The sequence below is a fragment of the Narcine bancroftii genome, chromosome 2 (genome assembly GCF_036971445.1).
Source record: "Narcine bancroftii isolate sNarBan1 chromosome 2, sNarBan1.hap1, whole genome shotgun sequence".
NCBI lineage: Eukaryota > Metazoa > Chordata > Chondrichthyes > Torpediniformes > Narcinidae > Narcine > Narcine bancroftii.
Window position 1 is genome coordinate 342,507,572 of NC_091470.1, and position 22,285 is coordinate 342,529,856.

A 22,285-nucleotide genomic window follows, 5' to 3' on the forward strand; every position below is an offset into this window, starting at 1 on the left:
TTGACATTGCCACTCGTGGTGGAAATTTTACTGGGACACATGAATGAGGGCAGTCGTGAAGGAGGAAAGATGCAGGCGCTCATTAGACCACAGGGAGGCAGTCTTGCCTCTTCCCAGAAAGAAACTTTATTGACCTGCTCCAGGACTTCTCCAGTCAAACGTGCTGCAAATGATGTCCATCCATCCTTCACCCATCACGTTTCATCGACCCCAATTCATTCTTACTCAGACCATTCTGGTCTCGCTTTTGTAAAAATCATAAAATATCAAGAGATCATTTGAATGTAATGACAGGAGGTTCCTCTGCAGTCTGAGGATCTGCAAATAGGGGTTTTAATTCACTGCATGCATTAAAGTAAATTGCATGAACTCTCAGGAGTATTTTGTCAGAGGGTTCAGAATAAACCGACACAAATTCATTTCCAGCTGCCGAATTACTTCACCCCGCGGAGATGGACGGGCGCAGAGTGAGCGGTGCTCCCGCCTTGATGGACGGGCCCCGGAGCCACTCCGGAATGAATGTCGGGAGAAGGAGGCGGGGAGGATCGACGCGTGATTGACAGGTGACGAACGGGGAGGGGAGGGGGGGCGGGGGAAAAAGAGCTGGCTCGACTCTTTCTCGGGGAGGGGAGGGGAGGAGAGCGCGAGGCCGCGCGGCGATTGGCCGAGGGGCGCTTGAGTGACGGGGCCGCGGCCCCCTCCCCTCCCACGGACGCGGTGAGTGACACCCGAGCGGGACCAACCGGCGGAGCGGAGGGGGCGGGCTACAATGGGGAGAGGGGGGGGCGGCGGACGGTTATATTTGATTTCGCTTCGCCTCTTTATAATCTGCGTGGTCGCCTGAAGCGGGGAGAGAGAGGGAAGGAAGGAAGAGAAGAAGAAGAAGAAGAAGAAGAAGAAAAAGAAAAGGTGTGAAGGAGAAAATGGAACGATAGAGGGGCGCGGGGATTGGGGATGTTGGGGGGGTGGGGGGAGTGGGGGGGAGTGGGGGGGGTGGGGAGTGGGGGGGGAAGTGGGGGGGGTGGTGGGGGGGAGTTGGGGGAGTGGGGAGTGGGGGGGGAAGTGGGGAGTGGGGGGGGAAGTGGGGGGGGTGGTGGGGGGGAGTTGGGGGGTGGTGGGGGGAAGTGGGGAGTGGGAGGGGGAGTGGGGGGAGTGGGGAGTGGGGGGGGAGTGGGGGGGGTGGTGGGGGGGAGTGGGGGGGGTGGTGGGGGGGAGTGGGGGGGGTGGTGGGGGGGAGTGGGGGGGGTGGTGGGGGGGAGTGGGGGGGGTGGTGGGGGGGAGTGGGGGGGGTGGTGGGGGGGGTGGTGGGGGGGAGTGGGGGGGGTGGTGGGGGGGAGTGGGGGGGGTGGTGGGGGGGAGTGGGGGGGGTGGTGGGGGGGAGTGGGGGGGGTGGTGGGGGGGAGTGGGGGGGGTGGTGGGGGGGAGTGGGGGGGGTGGTGGGGGGGAGTGGGGGGGGTAGTGGGGGGGTGGTGGGGGGGAGTGGGGGGGGTGGTGGGGGGAAGTTGGGGGCAGTGGCCGTGTCTTCGGAATTGGTTTACTCTTAAAGAAAAGATTACGTCTTGTGTTGTGCAGGAACCCGGTCGCGGGTTGGACGGAGGGGGCCGGTCTTTGTGTGTGTGGTGGAGGGGGGGTCGGGGAGAGTGGGTGGTGGAGGGGGGGTCGGGGAGAGTGGGTGGTGGAGGGGGGGTCGGGGAGAGTGGGTGGTGGAGGGGGGGTCGGGGAGAGTGGGTGGTGGAGGGGGGGTCGGGGAGAGTGGGTGGTGGAGGGGGGGTCGGGGAGAGTGGGTGGTGGAGGGGGGGCCGGTCTTTGTGTGTGTGGTGGAGGGGGGGTCGGGGAGAGTGGGTGGTGGAGGGGGGGTCGGTGAGAGTGGGTGGTGGAGGGGGGGTCGGGGAGAGTGGGTGGTGGAGGGGGGGTCGGGGAGAGTGGGTGGTGGAGGGGGGGTCGGGGAGAGTGGGTGGAGGGGGGGTCGGGGAGAGTGGGTGGAGGGGGGGTCGAGGAGGAGGGGGGGTTGGGGAGGTTCTGGTCTGTGAATTAGTCTTGCACTTTGAAAAAGAACGGAATGACCCGAGTCGCCCTTTGCTGCAGGATGGAGGATGAGAAGTACTTGCCCGAGCTGATGGCCGAGAAGGACAGTCTGGACCCTTCCTTCGTCCACGCCAGCAGGCTGGTGACAGCAGGTAGGTGGAGGCAGGACCCGCCGCAAAACTTTCTCCTGGGCGGCCGCGGAACCCGCTGCCCGCGTCCCATCGGGGCGCCCGACTCCAAAGCTGTCATTCCCCCCCAAAGGCTCCGCTCGCTCGATCTCCTTGCATGGAACCAAAACATGTCCCCCCACCCTCTCCTCGCGTCTGCATTTCCTATGGGTTCGATTGGACTCACTCGCGTTCCTCATTACCTGCACATGGGGACGTGCGGCTGAAAAAATCGGTGTGTTATTCCTCCTTCCCCCACCCCCCCCTTCCTTTGGGGCACCGTTTCATTGCAGCGGTTGGCATCCGTGCAGTGCAGGGGTTAAAATGTGGCCGAGGCCGCTCGCACGGTGGGAGGAGGGGGGGGGGGAAATCTTTTTGTCACTTTGTGTGTGTGTGTGATGTCGGAGGATTTAATGTTCTCCTTGTTTTGCATTTTTTTTAAAAAGAACCAAAGCTTTTGGATTCTGCCACTGGTTTTCCAAAGAAGTTTTTAAAAAATGATCCTACTGTTTTGGTGTTTTCTGGTTGAGTAAACCCAATGTCAGACGTTGGCTGTTAACTTGAAGCAACATGAATTACCAATTGACAATATTTGTAATAATGAGGGGACTTGTAGCACTTTCTGGTGGTGGTGCGGTCATTGAAGCTTCTTGATTGTGCATCGCTTCATGGAAGATGGTGGCCTCTTATTTGTATTTGGCACAAACCCATCTTTATTGCTAAAGATTTCAGCAATGTGATGTTTATGATCTCACGGAACAGGTGAATTGCTTTCTCGGTATTGAAAGTTTTGAAATTGCTCTCTCGCAGTATAACCATGTCGTTTAGTGATGTACAAATTTTTTTTTTTTGCATGGTCTCCTCCACATTTAGAATGAATTTGGGTTAACCAGCTTGAGTTCTGTTCTTTTGGAGAGAAGAATGATGTTGACCAGTCTATTGGTTTGGGGTCCATTTATCAGAAAACGGCAGTCACTATTTTGGTGTCATTAAAAGCTGCAATTCTCCATTGCATGCCATCTGTGTTGTGAGCGAAACATGAAAGTGTGCAGATGCAGTTATAAAAGTGAAAACACCAAAAAAAAGCTGGAGGAACACAGCATGTCTCGCAATGGTCATGGGGGCGGGAATAAAGGTATAAACCACCGTTTTGGTCCTGAGTCCTCCATTCTTCCTCAAATAAGTTCTCAGGCCTGAAAAGTTGGTTATATATCTTTACTTCCTATGGATGCTGCGAGACTTGCTGAGTTCTTCCAGCATTTATTTTGACATCTATATTGTGAGGCAATTATCAAAAGCATGACCAGTGAAATTACTAAATTGTTCAAAAGTTCACTTATTCTGGCCTTTCATTCTCCAAAACACAGTAGCATTTAGTGTTGTAGCCTTGAAAGCATTTTCTGTAAAAGCATGCAAGAGAGCTAGAATTTTCACTAAAGCAGTTTTAAAGCATTTGGAACTGCCAGCATTTTTGCAGTTTGTTTGAAATGTCTCTAGATTATTTGACAATTATGTGAAAGTCACTTCATTTCCCAATAAGTTCCTGTGAAACTTGTGCCTGAACAAATTTTTAATTTCATGTAGTTGATTTTTAAAATTTGCTATTCTGTTTAGTAATGGCACCTTTTGACTGATGTCTCCACATATATCACTGTTGTGCTACCCTTTTACTTTAAATTGACTTGATATTTGGAAGTTCAGAGGTGAATATAAATGTAAAATCTGGAAAAATAGCATGAAATTCAAAGTAATTGAGGTGATTAAACTGCACAACCCACCAACAGCAGTTTATCAAATAATTGCCTCTTTTTTGCTGTGTTGGCTTGACAGATAAACTTTAAAAGGTTATTATTTTTCTGTTAAAATACAATCATCGCTAATTTTGATAGCATTGTACCAGCTGACCACTCTGACAAATGTGTGCTTAATCCATTTTTCTAAGGAAACTGTTTTGCTATTCTTCAGAATGAAAATTTCTTTGTCCATTATTTATAGAGCTGAAGACTGGTACTTTAAAAAAAAAATGTATGCTTTCACTAATTTGTAAGAATCAGTATAAATAGTATATTTGATGCTACAGATGATCTATAAAGGTTTTTTTGGTGTGGACTAGTTATGCAGATAGTCCACATATTGAAATCTACAGTGTGCCTTTTGTTTCTGTCGTATTGTTATTGGGCAATTGAGACGTTTATTTAAAATGGAAACCAGATAAACTCTGCGAATGTTCTTTTTTAGTTTAATACTTTTTTGCATTTTACAGGCTTGACATATTTCATTCAGAAATGCTTTGCTAATGTAACTTTAATATGGCATGTAATTTGCCAAATATGCATTTAATAAATTTGAAAAATAATTTATCGCAGAAGCTCTTTAGACATTAATGGGGTACATGAAGATGTCTTTCATGAGCTCTGTTCTCAATGTAAACAATTTCAATATCTAATAACTGTTATGGAGCCCAGAGGACCCCCAAAACCAGCAGCAATTGATATGCATGACAACACGGGGGTATTTTAAACAAAAGTTGTTTTAATTATCTTTAAACATGAAAACAGAACCAAATTAACTTAACTAAACCCAATTTAACCCCCTTCTAATTCTAAGTGCACGTGCATGTGATGTGTGTGTAAATGTAAGAAAAGTTCTTGGGTTCACTGTTCAGTCTTATTTCTCATTCTTCCAAGTTCATTGGTTGCAGGCAATTCTTATACTGTACACAGAATTTAATATATGTAAAGTTCACCAGGCTTTGGTGCTCGAAAGGTAAATGTTTGCCGCTCAGGAAGGTTCTTGTAGGGTTTACAGAGATATTTGTTGTTCCAGGATTTCCACAGCTGAGGTACCACCATTAGTCACCTCAATGTCTTGCTGATGAAACTTGCCCCATCAGGGTTCTCCAGATGATAACCTCTTTCTTCCAGGTCAGCACAGAGTTCCTTTCTGTCCCACTTATTCCAAAAGAAGCATCAGACAGATAGCACTGACAACCATCTGCCACTCTGGAGCTTGCTGTTTCCAACCAGGTTCTCCTGGCTTGCACTGTTCAGAGACTGAGAGAGCTTCTCTCTCTCTCTCTCTCTTTTCTCTCTCTCTCTCTCTCTCTCTCTCTGTGCAAACCACAGGAGTTATCCTTCTTGGTCACGCTGTTACCTTTAGGTAAACAAAACCCAGGTGTGACCTTTCTGTGAGCACTTTATAGAAAGGTCAGAAGCCTTGTAATCAGTTAAATTGGCACTTACTTGTGAAATGTGCATAGCATTCTCCATAGTTTCTGTAAAATCCACTGAATATGAATTCTTCAATATTTCAAATAAGATCAGTTTTTAAAATGTGTGTATGTAACCTACTCTAATTTTACCAAATTCTCCCAATATTTATCTACTCCATTACATAACAAAAAAGTGAATACTGTATTCCAGATAGTTAAGTTCATTACCTTGATGAAGCAATCCTGGAATGCAGTCATCTCTCACAAAGAATTCTTAATTGCTATTAAGACCTTGTATTCATTAACCTTGTTTAATGACATAACTCTGGTTGTTGCTACTTGCCTAATAATATTTCAGTGCAAATTTTGTTTTGTATTGAAATATGTGACATGAATGACAGATTCCTTACTTCTAATTCCACCATAAAATCTCATGGAATGTTCATGTAATTCTAAAGGTATTGAAACTATTGTCACTGGTGTTGATAGCTAATGGAAAATGAAACTGGCATTCCTAATGGTTTTTGTTTTGGTCATAACCAAATTTGCTGTAAAGAATACAAACAGCTGAAATGCTGCAAGTTTGCAACTAATTATTATTTATTGGCTTAACAAATGTTAACTTAAATGTCTAATTGACAAAGGTGATCCTGCTAAGATATTTTCAAGCTTTTATTATAATACTTTTGCTAGGTAATTCTTGTGTGAAGCTGGTTTCAAAGCTAATTTGGTCACTTCTTCAAGTTGTGATAGTTCAATTCCTGCTGTGCAATTGAGTGTATGATGTAGTCTGTCTGTTCTGTCCAAATTTGGTGTGAATTGCAATTTATCGTTCCTACAAAAAAATTGAGCTTATTGTCACGATTCCATAATGTTAAGATGTCTTTTAACATTCATTGTCTGTATGTAGGAATAATGCATATTATTGCAGAAAGTGTGCAAGCTTGTATTACTTCTAACAATTGACATTGACCTACATGGGATTTTGAAAGTTGACTTTGGAATGTGTTTTAGCATTTTGGAGAATGAGGAATGGCATTGGTTCTGAATAGGCATCAAGTTGGTATGAGGCTGAAAATATACTTGCACTGAAATTGAATGCTGGAATAATTAGGTTTAGAATAGTAAATAATAGAATCCCCATTATCCTAAATAAAAACAAATGGAAACTCAAACAACCAGAAAAAAAAATTGAGGAAATAAATTGAATAAGACTATCCAGACGGACGCAGCGGGAGAGTACTGAGACTTGGTTGGATACGTGCAAGTTTGTCTTGCTAACTTGCAATACCCCTCTATGCATGCACATTTTTGTTCACTTCCTCCACCTGCATTGTGTTGGATTGTCAGTGCAAAGTAAATGTTCTCCGAGGCAACACATCCAGTGATGTCCTGGCTACAGCATTTGTTTGAATAAGTTTTCAAAAAAGTTACATTGGAATGAAATGACAGTACCCAGGATGAGGAGCTGGCCAGTGCTGATCAGGCATCTTTCCCAAACTGTCTCCCTATCCCTGGCTCGTAGGAGTCCTTATTAGTAAGGCTTTATTTGTAAACTTGGGGGAGAGAGTTAATTATGATGGTTAGTACAGCAGCTAGCAGAACACTTATAGCGCCAGCGACTGTGGTTCAAATTTAAATTTTAAGTTATGGGAATTTCCATATTGGTGAATTTTTAAAAATATTATATTTTGCACTCTTTTGTCTTTTAAGCTGTTTATTCTTAATGCAGGTGTGTTAGATGGGCATTGGAAGTGTGAGTCTCAGTCAACTGGAAAATTCACATACCTGACATCCATGATCACCATAGGTGCTGGATAATGGTGATTCTACTGTATTTACTTTTGAAGTTAATGTTTTGGGACCAATGAGTGGTGATTTTTGCAGCTGTGAAATTCACTTCATATCCTTAATTTAAAAACTTGAGTCTGCAGTAAGTTCATGTAAGCCCAAAATTGTAATTTCGTTTCAGTGGGCACATTACTATGTTGTTGGTTTTATTTTGCTCCTACCTTTTCACAAATGTTCATTCAATTTCACTTGTAACTGCATTGCTTTGTAAATTTGAAAGTACTTAGTTTTTATGGGTAGTTTAGATCTCTGAAGACAACCTTGATTTTCTGCTTTGACCTGTTTTAGAAGTGCATCTAACTTAAATGCAGTCAATCCACAGGACATGAGTGGCAGAGAGGATCACTGGAGTCTCTTCTTTTTCCCCCAACCACCGATGTGATCTACTGGGAATCATTTAATGAGGGCATTAAAATCATTGAGGACCCCTTCCGTAATGGTCGGGACTGGACCTATTTCGAATGACTGAATCCTTTTGGAAAACTTGTCATTTTTTTATAAACAGCCCAGTGGCAACAGAAAATCATTTTTATCAATGTTTAAACAGCCACAAATAACAAGGGAAGGCTTGTTTAAAATGATTAATTCTCACCAAAAAAATGCTGATCCCTGACATGTCTCCCACCCCTGCCACTGAGAGAACTCCCATCCACCACTGCCAATCCCCAGGGAGGCATCCTAGGCCTGTGGAACACTCACTGGCAAATCGGCAGGCTCTTGTCTCCCCATGAGCTCATGTTCTGGCTTCACGTCTTGGTTCTTGATGTTGGAGCCTGATACAGCTCCACACTTCACCTCCCATGCCAACTGCTGCTGCCGACGATGGACACATCCCCACTGAGGTCCTGCTCCTGCTCTCCTTGATAACACCGAGACACTGGATTCCTCTGACTGCTTGCAGCTGGGAGAGAGTGGGATGCAGTTTGAGAGGGAAAGTTGAAGAGAAAAGTCAATAGGGGTAGGGAAAGAGGTGGGGGGGGGGGGAGAGTTAACTAAAACTGGACCATCGTCATTCTAATTTCATGATCGGTGAATTTTTTTTTCAACCTGTGAAATCAGGTTGGCTCCAGATAACTGAGGATTTCTGATTGTTTTTGGTATTGCTTTGAGAATAAAAAAAATAGTGCTGAGGACCCTGTGATGTCTATCTCTCTGGATGATGTCAGAACATTGTTGAAGAGGGTGAACCCTCATAAGGCGTCGGGCCCTGACGGCTACCTGGCAGGGTACTGAAAATCTGCAACAACCAACTAGCCAGAGGGTTAATGGACATTTTCAACCTCTCATATGCAGCAATCAGTTCCCACCTGCTTCAAAGGGGCATCAATCATCCTGGTACCCAAGACCAGTGTGAGCTGCTGCAATGACGACAGCCCAGCAGCACTAACTTCTGCTGTGATGAAATGCTTTGAGAGGCTGGTCATAAGCCGGAATTAACACTCCCCAAAGCAAAGACCTGGACCCACTGTAATTTACCTACTGTCACAATTGCTCTGTTACCCCCTCCCCCCCCCCCACTGTGCAACAAACTCTAGGCCTCTGTATACCTCCCCGTGCTTCCGCAACTGGAATCTTGACTCTCCTCACTGATTATCAACACAGATGCACCTCGATGTTTATGCTTAGCCCACTGCTCTATTCATTATACACATGTGTGGCCATGCACAATTCCAATGCCTTCTATAAATGTGTTGATGCCATCAGTTTTCAGTAGAATCACAAACTGCAATGAGGAAGCTTGCAGGATGGAGATGGATCAGCTTGTTGAATGGTGTAACCTTGCACTCAACGTCAGCAAAACCAAGTAGATAATTGTGGATTTCAGGAGGAAGTCAGGAACACAACCCTGTCCTCATCAAGGGCTCAGTAGTGGAGAGGGCCAAGAACTTCAAATTCCTGGGTGTCATCATCTCCAAGGATCTGTTCTGGAGCCTCCATGCTGATGAAATCACAAAGAAGGCTTGCCAGTGGCTAAACTTTGAGGTGAATGAGGAGATACTGTATGTCCCTGAAGTCTTTTGAAAACTTCTACACGTGTACTGTGGAAATAATTCTTAGCAGTTGCATCACCACCTGGTATGGAGGCGCCAACTCTCAGGACAAGAATAAAGTCCAGAGGGTTGATAACTCGGCCTGCGACCTCTGACTTCACTCCATCAAGAACATCTACATTAGGTAGTATTTTAAGCAGCTTCTATTGTCAAAGACTCCCACCACTTGGGCCATTCCCTCTGCTACGGGTGGGGGGGGGGGTGTTGGAGGAAGGTACAGAATTCTAAAGACGAGCAGTCAACGGCACTAGGACAGCTTCTTCCTTGCTGCTTTCAGATACTTAAATAATCACTGAACCAAAGATGCTGCTTTATGTTTCGTGAACTATTATGGTAATGAACATTTGCTCTATGATGCTGCAGCGACACACCAAATTTCAAGACATTAAATTCTTAATATCCTCATTTATCTGTAATTTCTTGAAGGTGAACCAATAAAATTGGATAAATGAGGATTTTGGATAATCTGAATTCAGATAATTGGGGTTGTACCGTACGTATGTGTGTGTGTGTCTGCATGTTTTGCACCGAGTACCGGAGTATGCTGTTTCATCAGGTTGAACTTGTACAGTCAGGTGACAATAAACTTGATAATTGGAGTGTGTTTTTTAAGAAAAATCCTTCTTTATTGATCAAAAGGTGATCAATGCATTGAATTTTGGGCCATCCATCCATAGTATCACAAATTCCGAGTGTCAGTTAGGTCTGATTTGCTGAGAAATTGTTGGGTTGTGCTGGGTCTGGCTGTGAAAAGGGCTAGGTCCCAATTTTATGCCTGATTTTCTAGACCATACTATGTTGATGCTCAACTGTCATTTGGTTTTGCAAAGATAGGCTGTATTCAGAACCCTCAATGTTGGCCCTCAATGTTTTGCCAACCAATTATAAAATTATTCCAGTGTCAGTCTAACCCAGTAGTTCCCAAACCTTTTGAGGCTGCTGCCCCTTTGGCTTCCAGTCCACTTCCCAAGTGCATGCCAACCCCTCCACACATAAAACAAACATAAATATAAAAGCGTATGTATTTCACAAAAAACATTTTGTAAACCAATTTATTTAGCAATATGAAAGGGTAAATTTACATCTCAACTGTAACTACATTGTCTTTGGACTGTCTGGATCTGGATGGGCGGGTGGCTGGGGCCAAAAGTGGGGGCAGGTGGGTTCGGTGTATTTGTATACAATTTAAATGTACCTTACAAACTGTAGATAATTTGTAATTCTTACAAATCTGGAGCCTTGGCCCTTGCAGACATGGATGTGGTGCATGTCCTGTCCAGAGCAAATAATCAAGAAACAAACAAAAATTGACTGCCCCCTTTCTCCTCACTGCCCCCTTGGATCTTTCCAGCACTGCTGGGTTGGGGGGGGGTGGGCAGCAAGCACCCACTTTGGGAATCATTAGTCTAACCCTTACCAATGCCGCAATCTATAACACTCGATATTTCTTACATCCCTATGTCTTATCTGAGAGTCTTTTAAAAGTCTCTATTTATTCCAATATAGTCACTAATCCAGCAATGCATTTGAAGCACTCACCACTCTTTCTTATCCTGATGTCTTCCCTAAACTTTTCTCCACTTCTGGTATTGGCGATTGCCACTCTGGGTGGGGTGGGGGGTTGGAAAGGGAAGGTGCTGTATAGATGAGAAGTTGCTTCTTATCTATTATTTCCTCCTACCGTATACACTTAATGCAAGTCTCGCCAAAAATAATGAAACTTTTCTACTGTCTAATTAAACCACATGCAAATCACAATATTTTAATAATAAATTATCACATCAAATGTTTACATTTTATTTTGAATATTTTAAAATAAATCACTGTCAGCTCCTGTAACAGACCAATTAAAGAGTGTACAGGATGACTTGTGTACAAGATGACCCCAGAATTTCAAGTTACTGTCCTATAAGCAGGGTCTAAAGATCTTGCCTTAATGGCAAAGTGTCAACATTGCTGCCATTTTCCTGCTGGCTCTGATGCAATCTTGTGCATACCCTGTTATCAGTGAAGTTGCAACCAGTGCACAAGGGGAACTAATTTGTGCACAAAAGGTCATTTACCTAAAATGTAGTCTGCCTGTCCCGCTTCGGACTTGTCAGCCACAAACGAGCCTGCAGCTGACGTGGACATTGCCCCTCCATAAATCTTCATTCGCGAAGCCAAGCCAAAGAAGAAAGAAAGTAATTAATAATTATACTTATTGAAATAATCTCTTGGCTAACTTTGTTAACTAATTAGTTGGTTAAACAAGTAAATCATACTTGTACTACATTGAAACATGCCAATACTGTTTTATTAGCCATGAGAGAGAGGCTGTGCCAAAATTCTTTGAACAATTTCAAGTTTACATTTGCACAAGCATTCAGAGCGCACGTACTTGTGTCACAGGGGAAAAAAAAATTATACAACTTGAGATTTTTGCGCACACTACTAAAAAATTAGAGGGAATATGCAGGATTCCTCCGCGGGGGTCCATCCACCCAGTTTGATTGCCGTTGGCTCTGTACACTCTTTAATTGGTCTGTTACAGGAGCTGACAGTGATTTATTTTAAAATATTCAAAATAAAATGTAAACATTTGATGTGGTAATTTATTATTAAAATATTGTGATTTGCTTTTAACTGCAAGTAAGTGCCAGATTTTGGGGACTGCCTTAGACAAAGGGTATCACTCAAAACAAACCTGTGTAACTATCACTACCTGGTTTGGAAGCTGTACCACCTCAGACTGCAAGACCCTGCAGAAGATGGTAAAATAAGCAGAAAAGATACCATGAAGGACATGTACAACACTTGATGAAGGCGAAAGGCAATAAATATTGTGAAGGGTGTAAACTGTTCTTCTTTCTGCCATCTGGTAGGAGGTACTGTAGGACTTGGGCTCTTGTGTCCAGATTGGGCAAGTTTTCTTTCCCACCCCCCCCCCCCCCCCCCCCCTCACCAAGCCTTCATACTCCTGAATTCCCAGAACATATGTGGACTTTTACTGTATATGTATTAGTATTTTAATGTTTAACTTCTATTCTAACTTGAATTTATATAAGTATGCTCCAGGGTCTTGGAGAAATGCTACATCATTTTACTGTGTGAACAATAATTAAAGGTGACTTGAAATTCTGGGTTGATCTCGTACACAAGTCATCCTATGCACTGCTTATGTGGTTTCATTAGACCGTAGAAAAGTTTCATTATTTTTGGCGAGACTTGCATTAAGGGTTGAGGTTTAGTTTTTATTTTGCCATGATTCTTTATAATTTCTTTGTGTTTTTGTGGATGTGTGCTAAAAAAAATTCTGACTATGACTCCAGTCATATTACACATATTGTAAGATAATTTGGTTTCAGAAGGCAGACTAATATTATCTTAAGCAAAATCAGAAAATACTTGAAAAATGGGTCAGGCAGCATCTGTGAAAGAGAAAAAGGTATTGCTTCAGATCTCTGATCCTTCTTCAGAACAGGCAGAGTTTAAACATTAACTGTCCCTTTCTCCATGCACGTTTCCTGATGTGGAGGGTTTCTAGCATTTCTATTTTTTTTGATTTTTTTTCTTGTCTGAATTTTTTTTGTTTTATGAAATACATTGCTTTGATTATTAAATAAAGCTCTATACATTTTCACACTTGTAATTTCCTAAAGAACTTGCATTATCCCACCTGGCTAGTAACTCGACAAGGATGTCATAAACTGTACAGTATATTAATGTGATTGTTGCGCTGTTGATGATGAATGGTTGCTTCTCAGACTGGTGTGCCTCAGGGATCTGTATTGGGACCATTATTGATACCTATATAAATGACTTGGATGATAATGTGGTGAATTGGATCAGCAAGTTTGTTGATGACACTAAGATTGGAGGTGTAGTGGACTGTGAGGAAGATAGTCAAAGCTTGCAGGGGGATCTGGACCGGCTGGAAAATTGGGCCAGTAAATGGCTGATGGAATTTAATGCAGATAAGTTTGAGGTGTTGCACTTTGGAAGAACGAATCAGGAAAGGATGTACACAGTAAATGGTAAGCCATTGAGGAGTGCAGAGGAGCAAAGAAATATGGGAATGCATATACATTGTTCCCTGAAGGTGGTGTTGCATGTGGACAGGGTTTTGGCATCAGCCTTTATAAATCAAAGTATTGAGTATAGATGTTGGAATGTTGTGTTGACGTTATTCAAGTCATTTGTGAGGCCACACTTAGAATATTGTGTGCAGTTCTGGTCACCCAGTAGCAGGAAATATATCAATAAGATTGAAAGAGTTCCAAGAAAATGTAGTACTAAGATGTTGCTGGGTCTTCAGGAGTTTCTTTACTGGGAAAGATTAAACAGGTTAGGACTATACTCCTTGGAATGAAGAAGAATGAGGGGAGATTTGAGAGATTTATAACAGTGAGGGGTATAGACTATAGATGTGAGTAGGATGTTTCCATTTAGATTGGGGAGATAAATACAAGAGGTTATAGCTTTAGGCTGAAAGGGGAGAGGTACAAGGGGAACATTAGCGGAAAGTTTTTCATTCAGAAAGATAGGAGTGTGGAATGAGCTGCCATCTGATGTAGTGAATGCAGATTCATTCTTGAGTTTTTAAAATTAAATTGGATAAATACATGGTTATGCAATGAGAGTAGGTCAGTGGGTCTTGCTAGTTTTATTGGTCAGCACAGACCAGAAGGGTTGAATGGCCTTTGTGTGCTGTAATGTTCTGTGGGGTTCTCTGGCATTGTTTTTTTTTTAAAGCTGCCTTTAGGCTTGTGTGGCCTGCACCATTTAGGCATTTGAAAAATAAATACATTTGGGGGCTATGTATAGCTTGTAATTTCATACCACTTTGTTCATGGACCTTTTGGAATTTCAGTTGGACGTAGAACATGTACTGAAAACAGTCTCTTGAGTTGCATAGGCCAATATTTTCAATAATATTTCACTTTGATATATAAGTAAATAGCAACTTAATTTTTACTGTATTAAATTTATTTAAATAACTTGAATCATTTTGTGAACTTTCAAGGTGATTAGGAATGATTCCTGTTCAGTTTTCTAATCGTAAACTGGATTGTGATTAAACAGTTATAACGATACACATATTTTGATCTTTACTTAAACTACAATAATCTAACATTTGATTGTTAGTAAATCCTGTATCTAAAAAAAAATCCACATTTTAAAAAAAAAATTACAGGAAAGAGCAGCCTGGTGAGTTGGAATCTTTTGGTATCTGGTTCATCAGGTGCAGTTTCCCACATTCCTAATAATATTCTCTGGTCATGCTTCCTATGCTCTACTTTAAACTTGTGGAGTTGGCTCAAAAATCCACATTTGTTATTAGGAAGGGGTGACTGAAGACCACTCACCTGTCCATCAATGGAACTTGAGTACCTTCAAGTTTCTGGGAAGTCCTATTTCAGAAGACCCCTCCCGTAGCCGGAATATTGAGGCAACCATGAAGGCACACCAATCTCTGAGGAGATTTGGCATGTTGTCAAAAACTGTACTGAACTTCCACAGGTGCACAGGAATGCAGAAAAAGGCAAACATAGTCAAGTTCATCACAGGCTCTGACCTGTCATCCTTTGAGGACCTTGATGTGAGGCACTGTCAAGAAGTGGCTAATGTCAAAGAACCCTATTGCCCTAATCTCTTCCTCTTACTGATGTATTTGAGTAGAAGGTACAGAAATTTTAAGACCAGCCCCTCCCAGGTTGAAGATCAGTTTCTTTCCAATGGCCATCAAGCTCTCAAACATCTTTGTACCGTACCACTAAAAGGATGTTGCTGAAATTCTGCCTGGCCCACGGGAAAACTAATCTCAAGGTTGTATATTATGTTATGTATGTACTCTGACAATAAATCTGAACTTGATGCCTGCACTATTTTAATGCCACTATTTTTGTTCTTGCATTTTGGTAACTTTTTTATATTTTGTATCTTTTTTTAATATCTATACCATTTCAATTACAGTAAGTTCCAATTTGACAGCAGCAAGTAAGAATTTCCGTGTATTTGAAGATGCAGGAGTTCAATACATGACAAATTCTTCATTAAACGTTTGAAGGAGAGTTGAGTGTTTGTCCAGATGAGTATTTGAATTGCCTGGACATAAAGGGCTTGGAGCAAGTGCTGGAAGATTGGATTAATATGGATGGGTGTCTATAGGTCAGTATGGACATGGTGGGCCCAATAGCCTGTTTCCATACTGCATTACTCATACTGAAGGTGTATTAAAGTGTATTGAGCATTAGTGCAGAATGTAGAATGGTACAGCATGGACCCACCTTTCTTTACTGGCCATGATACAAATCTAAAGCAATTCCACATGTCTGCATGTGGATATTGTTCCTCTGCTCCCTGCCAGTTTGTATGTCTCATTTAAATGTCTCTTAAACATTGCTATTGTATCTGCTTCTAACATTTTCTCCTGCAGCACAATCAGGCACCTACTTTTTTAAAAAAAAGGATTTGCAAAAATAAATGCCCTGGAGTATGACAATTTAAAAAAAAAAAAAAATGAGTTGCTCCCAGCAGATCGTCTCCTTGTATTAATTAAAAAAAAACAAAATTTGACCCCTTTTGCCTTTTACAACTATGGTGGGGTGGGGTTATTGTTAAGATGACTGTTACTGGGGTATGTTAGAAAAGTTATTGGTAAAATCTTTAAGAGATTGTGGGGGTTTAGTGTAGGTTATACTTCACAAAAGAATGTCATTTTAAATGGAAGAGCTTTGCTGAAGCTAGACTTCGAGGTTCTGGTTGACTTTGCAGAAACGATGAAGAATGCTGATCTATTGGGTATGGGCAATGAAGTCCAGGCTCAGAGATACTGATAAGATCTTTGAAAGATTGGGTTTGGAGCACTGTAAGAAGTCATGGTTTTAGGGAGAGGGAGAGGGAGAGGGAGAGGGAGAGGGAGAGGGAGAGGGAGAGGGAGAGGGAGAGGGAGAGGGAGAGGGAGAGGGAGAGGGAGAGGCAAGCTGGCAGGTTTGTTGAAAAACCCAATTTTTGAACACTGCTTGTGATTGCTCAGTTCAGCCTGTTGAAAACTTTTGTAGTCCTGGCAAGAGTAAATGGTTGCCTAGAGTATTTTTCCTGAAACAAGGGAAACCCTGTGGTGACCTGGAAGAAGAGGTTTAGTCTGCAGCGGCAACCCATTTCAATTTCCCATCATATTCCCATGGTGACATGTCTGACCATTGCCTGTCATACTACCATACTGAGACCACCCACAAATTGGAGGAACAACACCTCATATTCCATATGGGCATCTTCCAACCAAATGGCATTAACATCGACTTCTCTGATTTCTGTTAGCCCCCCCTTTCCAGATCTCTCTCCTTCCCCCATTCCTTTGCCACCTTTCTTCCAGTTCTATATTCACAGAGCCATTTTCCTCCCTTGATCAATTCTCATTTTTCTTCTAATTTCTTCCTATTTATGTCCAATTATGGCCTTTTGTCTGTTGTCCAGTGCTCCTGCCCCTTCTTCCCTCCTTCTCAACCTTTCTATTCAGGAATATGCCTGCTTTTTCCTTGTACAGGCAGTCTGAGTTACGAATGAGATCAATTCCTTGTTCTGCCTTTAAGTCGGATTTGTAGGCAAGTCGGAACAGATACATATGGTTCTTATTCAGTGTCATTTAGTCAAATGTTTGCCTTAGTATACAGTATACATTTTCTTTCTGGTGTAAGCGGGAGCCCTACGCGAACAACAGAATCGCGTGGAGCCACAACAGTTTAGCAAGCGCATTACCAGTGTGCATCGCCTCCAACGATGTCCCAGTCCTCCAGCTACAAACCAGGCACCTTCAATTAGGAAAAGCGCGTGAATAAGAGCCCACGCTTTTCATGGCATCCGACACCTGAGGCTGGAAAGTGACCTCACTACCGTATCCCAGAAGGCTCAGCATGAAAACGCAGAGGGAACTATAAAAGCTGTGGTTAAACACCAATAAAGGGACTGATTCCTGACTACTATCTCCAGTGTCATTTATTGCCACTTGCGTAAGGTAGTGCTGTCAGATAGACCACTATGTAATTAGGTGACCCTGACGACTTTGAAGGTGGAGGTTGACACGGCCTCCTGGTTGCAGCACCGGTGGTGATTAATGCAGTAGCAGTTCACCTGCTTCCATTCTGGTTGGATCAGTCATGTAGCTGGCTGTAGTTGGCCGAAGCGCAATTTGTGCATGGGAACGTTACGTCTGAGGACATGAGATATTGGCACATTGTGAGACCGCAGCAAGGGTGAGTCCATTCATCAATAATCCGCCGGTGGACCAGAACTACACTAAATTCCAGAATTTTTTGCTGGAAACATTTGAGCTTTCTCGTCATGAACAGGCTTTAAGGATTTTGAATACACAAGACCTGGGGGACCGTAGTCCATCCCAGTTAATGCAAGAGCTTGTATCACTAGCCACAGGCCACACGGATTGCTTTCTTTTCGAGGCACTGTTTTTATCGAAATTACCAGTGCATTAGGTGGCGGGAGTTTTGTAGAGCCGCATTTGCTAGCAAGAGTGACCGACCAACTTTCTGGCCTTCCACAGGCTAACAGAATGCAGGTGTAGCCCATCTGTGAGGCTGAGTTGTCCGAGCCCCCCGAAAAACCAAGACCACCGCCATGTGCGGCAATACAATGACCACATCCTGATCCAGGAAACAAGAGTTCCAGATACTGTTTTTATCATCGCCGTCTGATAAACACAGCTAACTTCCAAAGTTTTCCCCTTAAAAATGCGTCGTTCTTTCCAACTGGTAAGAGTTTAGGCGATTCAGCAGAATGCATACACCTCAATACTTAAAGGGTTCCCGGGACTGGTGACGACTAATTTTCAGAATAATGAGCCGCGGCCTGGTGTATATCATTATATTGATATAACTGGTCCACCTGTTTATGCTAGGGCTCGTAGGCTTCCAAAAGACAAGCTTACAATTGCAAGACCAGAATTCACAATAATGGAGGAATTGGGGGTGGTATGCAGGTCCAAAAGTCCATGGGCTTCACTCCTTCATATGGTGCCTAAAAGCTGTGGTGGTTGGTGGCCATGTGGGGACTACAGACGTTTGATCAATATAACCATCCCCGACCACTATCCAATCCCTCATATTCAAAATTTTTCAGCACAGTTAAATGTAGATTTAGTGAAGGGATACTATCAGATTCCAGTTCACCCTGAAGATGTTCCAAAGACTGCTATTATAGCCCCTTTGGTCTCTTTGAATTTATCAGAATGCCGTTTGGTTTGAAGAATGTAGCCCAGATGTTTCAAAGATTGATGGACGTTGTCTCTAGAGACTTAAAAGGAACCTTAACATTTGGATGACATCCTCATAATGAGCCCCGATGAGGAATCACATAAACGACACCTCTGTCTCCTGTTCGCTAGATTACAGGATTTTGGCCTTTCAGTCAACCCTGCAAAATGCCAATTCAGTACAGCTGCAATTGATTTTCTCGGCCACAGGATTTTCGTACTGGAACTATACCATTGCCGGACAAAGGATTGCCATACGCAATTTTCCCTGGCCTCTTACTCGGAAAGATTTGCAACGATTCATAGGAATGGTTATTTTCTACCATTGCTTCATTAGAGGAGCGGCAGCTGTGATGCACCCATTGTCTGACCTGTTAAATAGAAAAAGATCAAATATGTTGGATTGGGATGAGGAAGCAGACATGGCTTTCGAAAGAACCAAGAATTCTTTGGCATCTGCGGCGTCTTGCCCACCCAGATCACGAAGCACCCCTCTTGCAAACTAAAGACTCATCTGACCATGCAATTGGTGCAGTGTTGCAACAACATGTAAAAGGACAATGGATGCCACTTGCATTTTATAGCAGGCATCTTCGACCTACAGAGATGAGATATAGCACATTCGACCGAGAATTACTGTCGTTGTATTTGGCGGTACGCCATTTCAGATACATGCTGGAGGGTTGAATGTTTACAGCCTTTATTGATCATAAACCCCTCGTGCAGGCCATGAGTATGATATCTGACCCGTGGTCTGCGAGGCAGCAACGCCAATTGTCATTCATCTGACTTCACGACTGACATTCGGTTATGTTGCCGGTTTTTCCAATCTGGTGGCAGATGCCCTATAAAGACCAACTGTCTCTGCAGTCCAAGGTGGAATCGACACGGCACAGTTGGCGGAAGACAAGCAGCGGGATGAGGAGGTATAAGCCTACAAGACCACCGTTACAAGTCTCCAGGTTGAGGAAATCACTACTGAGGCAAGCGGTCCCACACTCATTTGCAACATTTTCACGGGACACCCTAGACCAGGGGTGTCAAACTCAAATTCACGGAGGGCCAAAATTAAAAACTTGGACTAAGTCGAGGGCCGAACTAAATATTTATTGAAAATTTTCAACAACATCTGCATGTTTTCTCTTCTTTCAACATAGGTAATGTTAAACTTTTTCTTAATAAAATAAATGTTTAATAATAGTTTTGGATAAACTCTTTCATTGTCATTGTCATTGGCCCACTTCCTTTGGAGATCTGAAACCGTGCAAATGACGAGTCAATGAGGGATGATTAAAGCAGTGGTCTTCAAACTTTTTCTTTCCACCCACAGACCACCTTAAGCAATCCCTTACTAATCACAGAGCACCAATGGCACAGGGACGCGAGTGGAAAGAAAAAGGTTGAGAACTGTTGTATTGTGGTAACTCCACATCTGATTAGGTTAATTGTTAGGCAAGTGGTCAGAGAAGGACCCCCACACCCCACCCCAAGAAAGGCTTAAATCACAGGAACAAAATAAGCTTCCGTCTCACTGCTCCCAATCTTACACACAGTCCTGATGTGGAATGTGGGGTCACAGCTCCACGTTCACCCGAGTTCAGGTGCTGTCTGTGTGGAGTTTGTACGCTCTCCCCTTGTCTTGGACCAACAGGTCGGTCGCCTGATGAAGGCACCCGAACCCCCCGTTGAAACGCCGGCGTCCGGGGCGGTGGAGGAATTGGCTGAGAAGAGCGCGTTGCTCCCACCCCCCTCCCATAGTTGGACAGGGATTAAACTGCGATCTCACGGCGCCGGGCTCGTCTCCAACAAAAGGAGATAAACTCTTTCATTGTCATTGTCAGGGTCCACCGCGCATGGAGCGAGGGGGAAGGCATCGCCAACGAGACATTCGGTCCGGCGTCGCCACTGAAGCGCAGACACAGCGAGGATGGTCCCCAACTCCAGCCACGTCTGTGTGTCCGGGAGCCGGGCAGGCTGAGTGCGGCGCTCCGATCCCCGGGATTCGGGACTCCGAGATCCCTCCACACCTCCGGCGTCTTCATTTTCACCTTCAGTGTGCATGCGCTATACTGGCACGGCGGCCAGCGGGCCAACTCTAATATGTATTTAATATGATCTTGCGGGCCAAATATAATTATATCGCGAGCCAAATTTGGCCCGCGGGCCAGAGTTTGACATGTGTGCCCTAGACCCATTCTACCAGTTAGCTGGCAGACGAAGATCTTTGATGATGTACATAATCTTTTGCATCCTTCCATTAGGTCTTCTGTTAAACTAGTGTCAAATCGTTGTGTGGTACGGTCTAGAGCGATGTCACCCTGAGGTGCAAAACTTGCCTTCAGTGCCAAAAGGCTAAAATTCACAGACACGCATGTACCGCCTGAAAGTTTCTCCACGGTGGATGCAAAATTTCAGCACGTCCACGTGGATGTAATTGGACCTTTGCCGGTCTGTCAAGGGATGAGATATTTATTTACTGTTGACCATTTTAGTCGTTGGCCAGAAGTAATCCCTATGCGGCAGCAGACATGGAGATGTGTGCACGAACCTTTATTTTTAATTGGGTTGCACAATTTGGTGTACCTAGTCACTTCACTTCAGATATAGGTACGTAGTTTACTTCCCAACTGTGAACACCGATTTCAAACTTCTGTGGAAGTAAATTACACCACACAACCGCCTGTCATCCTCAGTCAAATGGACTTGTGGAACCTTTAAAGTCGGTACTTAAGGCGAGACTGCAGGGGCCGAACTGGATGAACGAATTACCGTGGTTGCTATTGGGAATACATAGAGCACCAAAGGAAGGATTGCCAGTTTCGACTGCTAAGATGATCTATGGAACTCCACTATCCATTCTAGGTGAAATACATTTAGGTAGTGACATAAATCAGACAGCTGACTTGGATATTTTGCGTCTTGTGAGAGATAGCAATAGGGCAAAACAGCCCTATCCCACGGTTTTTCATGGGAGTTCCAAACATCAGGTGCCACACGACCGACTGACTGTGGAATTCGTGATGGTTAGGAAAGATCAGAAAGGCTCAGCATATCAATGCCCATATGAGGGGTCCTTTAGGGTAATCAGTTGAGAAGGTGTAGTATTTACATTGGATGTAGAGGGCCAAGAGTGTATGTTCACAATTGAACGACTGAAACCGGCACACACTGACCTTTCAAGACCGATCTCGTCACCACTGAAATGTCCAGAGGACACTCTAGGCTGAACTACTAGCAGGAACCTGAGTCAGGCAGCCACGATTCTGGAGGGGGGTGTAGCGGGAGCGCCATGCGAACAGTAGAATCGTGCGCAGCCTCAGCAGTTTAGCAAGCACATTACCAGAGCGCATAGCCTCCAACGATGTCCCAGTCCTCCAGCTACAAGCCAGGCACCAGCAATTAGGAAAAGCACCCGAATAAGATCCCGTGCTTTTTATGGCTGGAAAGTGATGTCATTACTGCATCCCAGAAGGGTCAGTGTGAAATGTGCAGACGGAACTATAAAAACTGTGGTTAAGCACAATAAAGGTACTGATTCCTGACTATACTGTCTCGTGTCATTTATTGCCACTTGCGTAAGGTAGTGCTGTCAGATAGGCCACTATACTCTGCACATAAAACTACTGGAGTCAATTTCTTGAAGTGGGTACACTCAAAACCGTGTTAACAGCAACATGATCTGACTTAAAATAGTGGATGGCATTCTCCTTACTCAAGCCAACACACCGGAAGC

At 43.8% G+C, this 22,285-nt stretch overlaps 1 protein-coding gene across 5 annotated transcripts in view; it reads left to right on the plus strand.

The window, feature by feature from the left end:
- Nucleotides 1-760: 760 nt before the first annotated feature.
- Nucleotides 761-22,285, plus strand: part of LOC138755736 (KH domain-containing, RNA-binding, signal transduction-associated protein 3-like) — a 225,726-nt gene continuing 204,201 nt past the window's right edge. For 2 of the 5 annotated variants that reach the window (XR_011352516.1, XM_069922238.1), the window contains exons 1-2: nt 764-909; nt 2,086-2,177. Coding sequence is in view for 4 of the 5 variants with exons in the window: in XM_069922238.1 (XP_069778339.1) it covers nt 2,087-2,177 (91 nt within the window). In the remaining variant the exon portion in view is untranslated. Of the gene's footprint in view, nt 910-2,085; nt 2,178-22,285 lie in introns of all 5 variants that reach the window. The other 3 variants (XM_069922237.1, XM_069922239.1, XM_069922242.1) reach the window with 3 other exon arrangements.